Source organism: Emys orbicularis, chromosome 2 (assembly GCF_028017835.1).
Source record: "Emys orbicularis isolate rEmyOrb1 chromosome 2, rEmyOrb1.hap1, whole genome shotgun sequence".
In the NCBI taxonomy this organism is placed as follows: Eukaryota; Metazoa; Chordata; order Testudines; family Emydidae; genus Emys; species Emys orbicularis.
This window is the reverse complement of record NC_088684.1, coordinates 220709257-220722582: the sequence shown is the minus strand read 5'-3', so window position 1 is coordinate 220722582 and position 13326 is coordinate 220709257. Positions and strand designations below refer to the sequence as shown.

The following is a 13326-nucleotide window of genomic DNA, read 5'->3' as shown; positions in this document are numbered from 1 at the left end:
GACTATACAGTATATTTTTGGCTGACTAAAATCAAGGGAAAGCTAGATGAAATTACTATAAAGTGGGTGCACAACTGGTTGAAAAACCATTCTCAGCAGTTATCAATAGTGCGCTGTCAAACTGGAAGGACGACATATCTATTGGGATCGCACAGGAGTCTATCCTGGGTCCAGCACTAGTTAATATTTTTACTAATGACTAATGATATGGAGTGGAGACTATGCTTATAAAATCTGCAGATGACACCAAGCTGGGAGAGGTTGCAACTCCTTTGAAGGACAGGATTAGAATTCAAAATGACCTTAACATATTGGAGATTTGGTCTGAAATCAACAAGATGAAATTCAATCAAGTGCAAAGTACTTCACGTAGGAAGTAAAAATTCAGTGCACAAATACAAAATGGGTAACAACTAGCTAGGTGGTAGTACTGCTGAAAAGGATCTTGGGGGTATACTGGATCACAAACTGAATATGAGCCAACAATGTGATGCAGTGCAAAACAAGGCAAATATGAATTTGGGATGTATTAACAGGAGTGTTGTATGTAAGAAACAAGATAATTGTCCCATTCGACTTGGCACTGATGAGGCCTCTGCTAGAGTAATGTGTCCAGTTTTGGGTGGATGTGGACAAAGTGGAAAGAGTCCAGAGAAGAGCTACAAAAATGATAAAAGGTTTAGAAAACTTGACCTATGAGGAAAGGTTTAAAAAGCACACAAAACACATTAAAGGCTGTTATTAAGAGGGCAGTGATCAATTATTCTCCACATCTACCAAAGGATAAGAAGTAATCCCCATAGTCTGTAGCAAGGTAGTTTTAGAGTTTTTTCCTAATAACTAACATAACTATAAGGATAGTTAAGTACTGGAATAGGGGTCCCAAGGGAAGTTGTGAAATCCCTATCACTGGAAGTTTTTAAAAATAGGTTAGAAAAACAGCTGTCAGGGACAGTCTAGGTATGCTTGGTCCTCAGCATGGGGAGGGGAGGAAGGACTACATGACCTCTTGAGGTCTCTTCCAGCCCTTGAGTTCCTATCCTGCCAATCCCCTACCAATGCTGTACTTTGTGAACTGATTTTCCTACAATACGTATTGATGAAATGCACAGATGAGATGCTAGGTCAATAGTGCAATAATTAACTGCAGAAGAGACATGTGCAATTTAACGCTTTCCTCTGATTGTTCAGGGATCAATATGAACAACAAATCATTCGGGGTCATCGATGGCCTAGAGCAGTTTCCTAATGTAACAGGCTCCTCACACTTCATCTATGTTATTCATTACATCTGTTAGACGTAGGGTGACCAGATAGCAACTGTAAAAAAACGGGACAGGGGGTGGGGGGGGGCAATAGGCACCTATATAAGAAACAATCCCAAAAAAACGGGACTGTCCCTTTAAAAACAGTACATCTGGTCACCCTAGTTAGATGGGGACTAAATGTTTGTTCTGATTAAGGCATACATGGCTGCGGTACATCAACAGCTACGTTTCACACTGTGAAATCATGAAATAGTGGCACACTAGAATCTCACTCCTATGGTCTCATGAGTGTTTAAATCATTTGTGCTACATTGTTTGTTTGACAATCATTGAGGAGATCTATCTAAAATATATTTGAATTGGAAAAAGCACAGAGAAGGCCAACAAAAATGATTAGGGTATGGAACAGCTTCCATATGAGGAGAGATTAACAAGAGTGGGATTGTTCAATTTGAAAAGAGACAACTAAGGGGAGATATGAGAGAGGTCTATAAAATCATGAATGGTGTGGAGAAAGTGAATAAAGTGGTGTTATTTACCCATTTACATAACACAAGAACTATGGGTCACCTGATGAAATGAACAGACAACAAATTTAAAACAAACATAAGGAAGTACTTCTTCACTTAACACACAGTCAACCTCTGGAAATCATTGCCAGGAGATGTGAAGGGCAAAAGTATAACTGGGTTCAAGAAAGAATTAGATAAGTTAATGGAGAATAGGTCCATCAATGGCAATTAGCCAAAATGGTCAGAGACGCAACCCCTTGTCCGGGTGTCCCTAAGATTCTGACTGCCAGAAGCTGGGACTGGATGACAGGGAATGGATCACTTGAAAATTGCCCTGTTCTGTTCCTTCCCTTTGAAGGACCTGGCCGTGGCCACTGTCAGAAGACAGGATACTGGGCTAGATGGAAAAAGGAAAGAGCTTTGAAATCCTGGGATAAAATATATTGTAAATACAAAATTACTACTACTGCTAAACTACTACTAATTTTTAAGCTAACTCCAGCTGTCTGAAACATTTAACTATAAAAGCCCCACCCTCCTGCTAAATTAAGAGTCATTTACTCCCATGGAAGTATGCATTACAGGAGCTGCAAAACCCACAACAGATTATTTATTCACTGCTACTATCTGCATTCCCTCAGAAAAAGGTGTAACACATCCCTTGTATCAAATCCTTCACAAGTTTTAAAGCTTCCTTGTAATTTTTAAAGTATCACCTAGAAATATAGACATCTTTTTTTTAAGGTTAGCAGCCATCTGATAATGTAAAACAAAGAAACATACAACCCACAACAAAAGTTTCAACCCTATATTCTTCGTAAAATTAACCAATAAACCTAATGCATAGGGCTATCAATTCTGCATCTTCATGAATTTTGCTGCCTTGCAACAAAACAATACATCTCAGTATGACAGGAACCTCAATGGTTCTATGCTAGACAAGTATTAAACATTGCCTTTTCACTAAAATATGCTCAGATTTTCTGCCCAATGAAATGTCTGTTTGGTGGCTCTTTGCAACATATAAAACTGTATAATGTAAGAAACGGTTACTTTTGCTCCCTCCATCCTTGCAAATTTAAATCCCAACGACATTCTATTTCATCACATCCTCTTTTTTCTTTCCACTAAAACATCAGCTATCATTAACCAGATCTTGGCATTGTGGAAACATCAATTTTTATTTGCAATGCACCTCTGCTACTCTCATTCAGAGTGACCTTTTAGGTAAGGAAACTGCTAAACTGGTTACACTGTACAATGGTTTCATCAGGTAAAGCACTTTCTAGGTGAAAGCTGAGACACCTCATTTCACTTGTAAACCACATTCAGAGATGATGGATAGCACAGAAAGCAACTGTGCACATGGATTTCCAGCAACATCGCCTCTTGCATGCTGATTTCTATCACTATGTGTTCGGCTCATCTGGTTGATATTTACATGGAACAAAGAAACAAGACAAAAAACCATCAACACAACACTGGATGGCCTTTGCCATCTCCAGACTGGATGTTGTAGAGTCAAAATACTCACCTACAGCATTTGTATGAAGGGATCTTATGTCATTAAACCTCACACTTATTTAAATTCATATAGAAGCTTCTGTATTTCCATATTATTAATCTTTAACATACAGACTTATTCTTGTTTTAAAAAAGTAATGAAACACCCTCGCCCTCCACAACAATATTATTGTGATGAGCTGCAAGGAAGAGGTTTCACAATAACCATGGGAATATTATCAATGTATTCCTGACACAATCTAGTTCCAAAATTCATTATACACTATGCAAATAGGCAACAGCAGTGCAACAAATCTCTCGGCAGTCACCAACAGAAATAGTCACTATGTGCTCAGAGTCAAGGCTGTTAAATACATCCTGGTTTTATGTGTTCTTCAACGCACAGGTCATAACAGTTACAGGATGAAATACAATCATTCTGTTAAATATAGCAAGATTATGTTTGCTATCTACTGTACAACTGTCTGAATCTTGAAGTATAGCAAAATTATTTCAACTGTCTAGTGTACTGTCTGAAATAGATGCTTCTCATACAGCGAAAAAAAACCTTCTCTAAATTTAGTATATTCAGTACCTGTGGAGAAACCTGTGTATTAACTTAAAACTATTCAAAATACAGACATAGGTCAAATCTGAGACATTATTGCAAATACAGGGGAAATTACCTTTCCAATAACGTACTGCAAAATCTAAAACTCTGAATAGTCAAGCAGAAGTTCAAAGACAACTCCCTTCCCCCCCAAACACACACACACACACTCCATAACTTTTTAAAATATCTATTAATGCATACGACACGTTTCATTCCACATTCTTTATGAAAATATGCTTATGATATGAATACGACATAACTGAGATATACTTTATGCAAGATGGCTCATGTGAGATATCATTGGAAAGGTTATGATTTATTGAATGTGATTATCCAATTTGTATGCCTGTATCATTTCTGTATCTGAAGTTAGGAATATTGACTATGTATCTGTATTTCAACTATGTTACTTTGGGTGACGCCCACTGCTAACACTTCAGGTACAACAATGGAAAAGCCAGACAGGGCTCATGGCCAATCAGCGAGGACAATGGACTGTAGAAAGGGACTCATGGACGCTGTAATCCTACAGAGTCAGGTGGTCTTGTCACCTGATACTAAACATTACCTGGGACTTCTTGTAACTTTCCACTGGAAGAGAAAGGGGGTCAAGTTTGGGAAACAAAGGATTCCTGCCTCATGTAAGTCCTATTTAAGGGTGGGGAGGAAGGCAACCGGGACTCCTCCGCTCCATGGCCTGTCTGCCCAAGAAGAAAGACTGGAAAAGCCACGTGAAGGGAAGGAGGGGGGAGAAGTCCAGACGGAGGGGGGAGTCCAGCCTGAAAAGGAATATAACTGGAACTCTGAACCACAGAAACTTTGCAACCTGCCTGCAACAATATCTAGGGTGAGAAATATTATTTGTAACCAATTTCTTTAGTGAAACTAGATTAGTTTGCATGTTTGATTTCATTTGCTTAGTAATCTGCTTGGTTCTGTTTGTTACCCCTTTTACCACTTAAAATCTGCCTTTTATAGTTAATAAAAATTGTTTTGTTTATTATTAAACCCATTTTCTGTAATTTCTAACTTTGGAGGGTGGGGGGAGTAGTTGTGCATACCTTCCTCCACATTGAGGGAGGAGGCAGATTTCATAATATATCTTTGGGTCTGCACTCCAAGGGAGGTGGACACCTGAGTGCTGGGACAAGTCCCTTAAGCTGAGCCTTCCCAGAACTGATCTCATTGTCTGTTTCGTTCTGCAGTAGAGCAGACTTAATAGCCTGACTCAGCAAGACAGGTAAAAAGGGTGCCCAAATTGGCATAACAGGCGGGCTCAGGAGTATCTCAGCACATCAGGTGGCCACCTAATGTTGTATGTCTGGAACTTCTGGGAGACTTCAACAGTCCCCCTGCCAGCCACCCCAAATTCTGAGAGCACCATGTGCACTGACAGCAAGTAGGCTAAATCTTCTGACCTACTGTGATTTATCACAGGTGTTTTCATTAGTATTTATTACAGAAATGAAGGCTATGCCTACACAGGGATACTCAGGAAAGTTAATCCAAATTAACTCAGAGGTGTGAATTTATAGCAGTTAGTTAGTTACTGTATTAAACCCCTATGCATTAAAATGGCCTTAATTCAGTTTAGTTTAATTCACTTTAAGGCCATTTTAATACTGAATGAGAAGTGTCTCCACACAGGGGTTTAATGCAGTTTAACTAATCCACTTCACCTTCATACCTTTAGTTAATTCAGATTAATTTTCCTGAGCGTTTTCATGTAGACGAGCCTGAAGTTTCACTGAACACTCCCCTTCCACTATGAAAAATAATTCATAACAGAAGGAAAAATTGAAGAAATAAAGTCATTGAAGATCTATTGGCTCTAGTAACTCACACCCTCCCACCCTACTTCACCCCATTACTGAACTATTGGAAACCTATCTCCCCAGCTTCTCTGGGACTCCTTCCTGACTCCCATTACCCTATACATTGCAATGTAAAAAGCAATGAGTCTGACATAGTATCACACTGCCTGAAACAGGGGAAAAAAACGTGAAACAGAAGTATTATTGCAGGATTTAGACTCCAAGAGTCTTAAAAGCAGTAACATTTGTTTCAAGACTTCCATTTTGCAAAAACTAAACAACTGAAAAGTATTAATATTATTTTCTATTATTTGATTTTGTTCTTTATTTCACTATGTTACTTTGCTACTCCTATTGTAGCTGTGAAGTCACTAGATAAAAATTTCTTTGGAGAATCACTTACCAAAGTCCATCACTACCTGTATCTACCTTGTTAGTACATTTCTTAATATCTCAGCAATACTTACCTAATGCAGTGATGAGAAAAAACAATTATTTGTTATTAGTTCTCCTTATCCCTCTGCTTGGCGGTTAACTAGGACCATAATTTTAAATTTATCTGGGACAAAACACTAGAAAGCACATGTAGATGGTATTATTTATTTGTAGTACTGTAGTGCCCAGGAGCTCTAGTTGTGATCCAGGACCCCATTACGCTAGGTGCTGTACAAACAGAATAATCCTGAGTAGCAAGAGGATTCACCAAGATGCTCCAATACATATTTTTTGTTTAAATAATTCATAGAATCATAGAAATTTAGGACTGGAAGGGATCTCAATAGATCATCTAGTCCAGCCCCCTGCACTAAGGCAGGACTAAGTATTGACTAGACCATCCCTGACAGGTGTTTGTCTAACCTGTCCTTAAAAACCTTCAGTTACGGAGATTCCACATTAATAGTGATCCAAGCAGTACTTGTCAATCCAGAGCATACATTAATGACTTATAATTTGATAATGCTTTCTATATTTATTAATCATTTTGATCAATGGATTTATCACTGAACAGGCAAATATGTTGGTTCTATTGCAAACCGACAATACAACGTGATGGTGGCCTCATCTGTATGACTTGCTATAAAGATTGAAAAGGTACTATAGCCTAGTAAAACTTATTTAAATTTTATTTCTTCATCTAACAGAAGCCAGGTAAAAGCAGATTAAAAGGCTTAACTGAAAATATACAATTATTCTATGTTCTTCTGAAAACAGTTTTAAGTAGTTTCCCATACTGAATTGAATACTAACTCTAAAGAGGATTATTTGTTTAGCTGTGATACAATTGTTACTGTAAGGTAGTGTAATAAGTAAAGCTGTCATATTTTAGCAAGTACAATGTGACTAAATTTCTAAACTGTAGATTTTAATAAGTCTCATAAAAATAAAGGCACACATATTATACAAGATATATGTATACTAAAAATGAATAAAAACTGGACAATATTCTCAAACACAAGTTCCATTATTTTAATTCTAAAATTAATGGAAGCAACAAATAGCAAGATTAAGATGAAGGGTTTTTTAAAACAAAAACAAAACAAAAAAACCTTCATCTATGATTTTCTGTGGGGTGTTAACACTAACACCCTCCCAAAAAATAAAGCAAAGCATATTTCTTACCTTCACCTACCATAGAAACACCTATTGACATTCCCATGAACTTGCTTTTGGTCCATACATGGGCGTTCACACACATTCTCTTCTCCTTGCATTCACAGTAAAAGCATGATACTGGTGGGTGATGGGATACTTGTTCAGCTACAAACCTCAGCTTGTAGCACTCTGATTGGTCCTGGCCAAATTCCTTGGTTTGGTCCTTAGAAACTACAGAGGCACTGTTAGTTCTGAATGATTTCACTTTGTCTTTAGGCACATCCCATGAGCAATGAAATGATTCACCAATTATTGGGTTATAAGGTTTCTTGGCAACTGCTCCCTTTCGGCCTTCATGAAAGGCTGTTAGATAATACTCCACAAAGCAAATAATTCTTTCCTCAGGAGTGGCTCCAGCTGCAATTGACAAAAACAGGTCTGGATGGGCCATGAAATTTGCATACATCTCCAGCAGAGATCTTTTCTCCAAAATAAATGTTGGAAGCACCACCTGTATTCAAAGCAGACAAAGGCAGGTATGATTCCCAATGATTATACTACAGGGATAGTAAACAGTTAAGACAGCTGTAATTTTAGCTGAGCCAAGCTTCATGATAGCTGTTTCCCCCACCTCTGCCAGAGAGCAATTTCTCTTGGAATACAGTATAAATAATGAATCAAAGAAAAATTAGCAGTCTTGATAGCTGTACAAGCTGCTTCCGATTTCATTATGGTTTTCAATGACAGACCAAGTGACATGGATCCGCTATTTCCCCTTTCTCTCTGTTCAGCTAATAAACAAACCACTGTTCTTAGAAGCCTTCATTCTTTGAGAATGTGAAAGCAGTCTGGTACAAGTTAATTGAATTCTAACACCACACAAATCTGAGCTGAATTACTATTAACCCTCAAAAAAAAAACAAAAAAAAAACCCAACAACAGACTTCCCAGACTCCCAGCCTACTGAACATTTCAGAGGATGCTTATATAAATAACCAGTTTCCAAATGGTTAGTGAGAACATAAAATCATCTAATTAACATTGGTTGTAAGAGTAATATTGTTTTGTTGATAATAGTTTTACTGAAAACTATTACGATGCACTGAAGGGCAGCAGAGATCTGTGCAACACAGAATAATGTCTTCCTCCTCTACAAAGGACCACAGGAGAGAAGCTAGTGAGGAGTTACAGCTAACAGGGGAGACATACAATACATTATCTACATGGCTTAAAGTGAACTGGAAGTGCCAGATCTGTCCTTGTCACTCAGAGAGACATTTTTCCACTATCTACCATCACTGACAGGGAATATGTTTGGAGCCTCAGGCAAATCAGGAGCCAGGCTGCTGCAGGATGAGTACTGATTATCTCCAGGAATACTCCCAAGTAAATACATTCGTGGCCTTCTTTCTACACTCATTCTGGCAAATGAATTTCAACTTTACTCTCCTTTGAATTCCCTCCTTTCTCCATCACTCGCCTCTTTTCAATTAATTCTTCTGCCCTGCTCCAAGAATCAGGCAAGGACAGAGTGGTACCATCCCCATCTCGAATGTAAGGAACCTTGCCTCTCCCTTCACTGTTATAAAATCAGACTAATGCACAGTTTAAGCCTTTTTAGTGAGTAAAGATAATGGAAGCTGTCAGGTATTTATTTCCATTAAAATGATAAAATTACAATTAACCCATAAATATTTCTTTGAATGGATTCTCTCAATGACCCAAACCCATATTGCCATATGCTACTCTACAATAGATTAGTGTTTCACACGTGAATCAGAACAGCTGCTATTCAGGCAGGCAGAGATTGGTATTGTTGCAAAGTTACTGTTCATATCCAAGAAGAAGGGAGACAGCTACACTGATTTAAAGGGCTCTGCTAATGTATCAATATTGTGAGCTCTACTCACATCTTTTATGGACCCCTTCATCATTTTTGGCTGTTTTAACTATATCATGCAGAACAGATGGGACATTTTTCTTCTGGGTCTGTACACCCCTGGGGACTCTATCAGCAATGTGTCTCCTACTGGACTTAGGCCCCAATCCTGCAATCTGTTGCATGTGTTTGGATCTCTGCATGCAGCCCTGCTGAAGCTGCATAACCCACACCTTATATTGTATTGGCTTACTTATATAAAATCATACAATAATGAAAACAAATAGTAATGGTGGATTTTTTTGTTTGTTGCTTTTTAAGTTTGATTCTAGCTTTGAAGAGTAGTTTGTGATGATCTTCTCCCACAATATCAAAACTGGTTTCACAGATGAAAAATAACATTTTAAAACATTCACTTTCAGCCCAAATATTTTGTCTGGTATAATTCAAATAGCAATTCATCACAGTTGCTACCTGCTTCAGTGACTTAGATTTATTATATTAAAAAAAATCTTTAGCTGTACACCTCAAAAAGTGTGTGCACCAAAAGGAAGTTGATAGCCTTTAAAAAAATGGGTTTCATGTTCTACAGTCCCCCAGAAAGTTGGTGATAGTTCAACAATGTATTCATTATGTAGACGTCAAGGAGGAGAGGAGGACTGCAAAGCCATCCTTTTGGTAAACCACAGTCTTCCCTTTTGCCCAAGTGGCTGCATCTGATAAGAACAACATTTATTTGCACAGATCAGAGGTCAGGAGGTTGGAGAGTGGGGGGAAATGAAGGAACACATTTAAAATGTTGCTGATTTTGTGATTACATTTTAAAGCTGAAAAGATTTCATCCTCCGAGCTTGCTTGTCAATATCCTGGTGTTCATTTCCATGTTCTCTACTGCTGGATATATCCTCTGGAGCCAGCTGCTCCACATAAATATGCCAGCATAACTGCTTAAATAGGCATTAAAAATACTCAATGCTTTCATTATAATTTCAACTGCTGATTAAAACATTTGAGAGATAGAATTCTAACTCAAATTTATAATTAAAAAAAACCAACAGTTTACAAGAAAGGATTTAAATTCCTATATAACCAAAAAGGCTCCACAGCTAACAACAAAATAACTAAATAGTTTCAAAAATGAAATCTCTGGAGCTGAAAATGATTCAAGTTTTTGAGCTTTCACTGAGTGATTTCATTGGGTTTTAAATCCATGAAACTTTCAAGAGTTCTAAAAAATATCTGTACAATGTTCTCTTGAATACTGAAACTATATACTTTTGTATTTGACACTACCATGCACTAATATAAATAGTCCAAAAGATTCTGATCAATTTTTGGAGTTGACCCTCATGCTGAGAAATTAGCCTTTAACCCTTTATACAGTTTTTCCACAGAAACATAAGGGCGTGTGGGAGGTTTAGGTTGGATAGCAGAAAAAACTTTTTCACTAGGAGTGTGGTGAAGCACTAGAATGGGTTACCTAAGGTGGTGGTGGAATCTCCTTCCTTAGAGGTTTTTAAGGCCCAGCTTGACAAAGCCCTGGCTGGGATGATTTAGTTGGGGATTGGTCCTGCTTTGAGCAGGGGGTTGGACTAGATGACCTCCTGAGGTCCCTTCCAACCCTGATATTCTATGAGTGTTGGAAAAACTATTGTATCTCTCTGTATCTCCCAGTGCAGGAACATTCTCCATGCATAGTAGTGATCCATGTGCTAACTAAAGCAACACAGTTTTCTCCCCTTTCCTGGGAGAATTCCACAGCCTAACACAACGCACTGCCCAGATATTTGTACAGAATTAGGAATGAGAATATTTACACTAATAACTGGAGCCATCCATGGCACTCCAGACATGTTTGTATCTGCATAAAAGGGCAAGGCTGTCTCTTCTTCTTTTCACTTTGGGGGACCCTGACAAATAAAAAATTGCAAATAAGTTTAAATAGAATGATTGTGGATTGCATGCTCAGGTAGTATAAGTTGTCTGCACTAAAGAATCCACTAGTCAAAGCCCTAGAGGAATGGCAGTTCTTGCTACCTCTTGGAGTTTCACAATTAGAAGAAAGCAGCCTAATAGGTGTTCTGCTTTCCTCCTTGGGGTTGGGGGAGAGTGGACTGACCAGAATAGGATTACAATCTGCCTCTACAGGATTTTATGAACCCATCTACACTTAATGCCACTTCAGGGTAGCCATGACCATAATGCTTTAAAAGATTTGTTTAAAACCGCCACTAGATCCAAGTGCCAGTTGGAGAAAGTAAGTGTGCGACTTCTTAGGACCAGAAGTATTTATTTCCTTTGCCACTGTTTGCTGTGGGGGCAGGGTGTATTGATTTAAATCAAAACAGTGATTTAAAATCAGCAAGCAGAAAACCTTAATTTAAGCAGATAAGGTGGGTAAGGTAATATCTTTTATTGGACCAACTTCTGCTGGTGAGAGACAAGCTTTTGAGCTCACAAAGAGCTCTTCTTCAGGTCTGGGCTAGATCTTCCCAGACCCTAAAGAAGAGCTCTGTGTAAGCTCAAAAGCATAGGTGACATGTAATGGAGGCCAGGGGAGGCTAAGCCTCCCCAAATCTCATGCTGCTGGGGACGGAGGGGCAGTGGCAGATTTGGGGCCCCCTGAAAAATCTCCCCCTGCCATGGCCCCAGGGCTGGAGGATCTCTCGCTCCCTTCAGCGGCTCCAGGGCACAGTGGCGACACAGCTTTTCCAATCTTGGGGAAGCGGGGGGAGAGCGAGTGGGGGCAGGACCTCGGGGGGAAGAAGCAGACTGGGGGTGGAATGGGGGTGGGGCTATGGGCTCAGCGCTCCAGCCAGGGCATAGAGCTCCGCCGCGGTCCAAGCCTAGGCTGAGAGCTTGACCTCGGCTGGGGGCACTCTCTCAGCCCCCCCACCCCAGCCAGGGCCATGGGGTGGGGTGGGGTGGGGAGGGCTGGGCTGACCAGCGAATGGGAGTGGGGCCTTGGCTGGAAGAGGCAGGTAGGGGGCTAGCCTCCCCAAGGGGAAGCTTTACCTGCCGCCCATGCTCAGAAGCATGTCTCTCTCACTAACAGAAGTTGGTCCAATAAATGCATTACCTTATCCACCTTGTATCTTTAATATCCTGAGACTAACATGGCTATAACACTGAAAACATTAATTTAAATAATCAATTTTAATCTTATTTTGCATTTGTACTTTTTAGTTATTTTCCTAAATAAAGGTTGATTCTCATCGGTTGTTAACAATTAAAATATTGATTTACAACTAAAAATAGCATTTACTCTAAATTTTGTGCTTTTTTCCCTAACCAGAAGGATACTACATATATTTATTTAAGCAATTACATAGCTTAACTTCAATTATTTAGATTCTTTCTTTAGACACTTATTATGTTAGATGAACTAGTCATTGAGTTGAAGTCGTTGAATAAGCTGAAATGAATGAGCGCACCGCACCTTAAGCCTGGGGGGGCATTGTCCAGCTTGCCGGGAGAAGGGGAATAGCGCTTTATGGGTGGGGGGGTAGGAGAGGGGCTCAGAAGCTGCTGGAAAAGGGGGAGCGGGTCAGCATGGCAACGCTGACTCATCCCCAGGGATTGGAAGGGCTGGGGAGTTGAAAAGGGACAAGCCTGGCAGAGGCAGCCCCTTTTCCCCAGACCAGGTGGAGCAGCACCCATCTCCACTTCCCTTAGAAGTGGCAAAATACCAGGTTTGGTCAGGACCTGAAGTAGGCATTCTGCTAGCCGCTCCGTCCTCAGGGGGCTGTGAAGGAATTTTTCCCTCATCACTAGATTGGCCTGGGGGGGGGGGGGCACCTTCCCCACAGCAGGTTCAGGGAGGGCTTTGCTATGGTGAGTAGGGAAGGGAGTTAGGCTACGATGTCGCAACTCATTCAGTAAGTGTGGGGCAGCTGTCCAGTGCAGGTAGTCCCCAGGGAAGGTACAGTGACCAGATAAATGGCTTGGTGAAGGCCTTAAAAAGGAGGTGTTTGTTAAAGGAGCAGAACGGGGGGGGGGGGGGGGGTTCATGGCTCCTGTGACTGGCATGACAGGAGCCAACCCCCCCTTCCTTTATAGCCCACCTTAACCCCTGTAACCACATGAGTTGGCTGGGGACCAGGATGGAAAAAGGGGGAACTGGCATAAGCCCTCAGGTAGTTAT

General features: G+C 40.0%; 1 protein-coding gene across 1 annotated transcript in view; it reads right to left on the bottom strand.

Annotated features, from left to right (window-relative positions):
- OSBPL10 (oxysterol binding protein like 10) overlaps positions 1–13326 on the bottom strand; it is a 182827-nt gene that overhangs the window by 17417 nt on the left and 152084 nt on the right. Inside the window, exon 8 of the mRNA XM_065400039.1 lies at positions 7331–7814. Coding sequence (XP_065256111.1) covers positions 7331–7814 — 484 coding nt within the window. The remainder of the gene's footprint in view (positions 1–7330; positions 7815–13326) is intronic.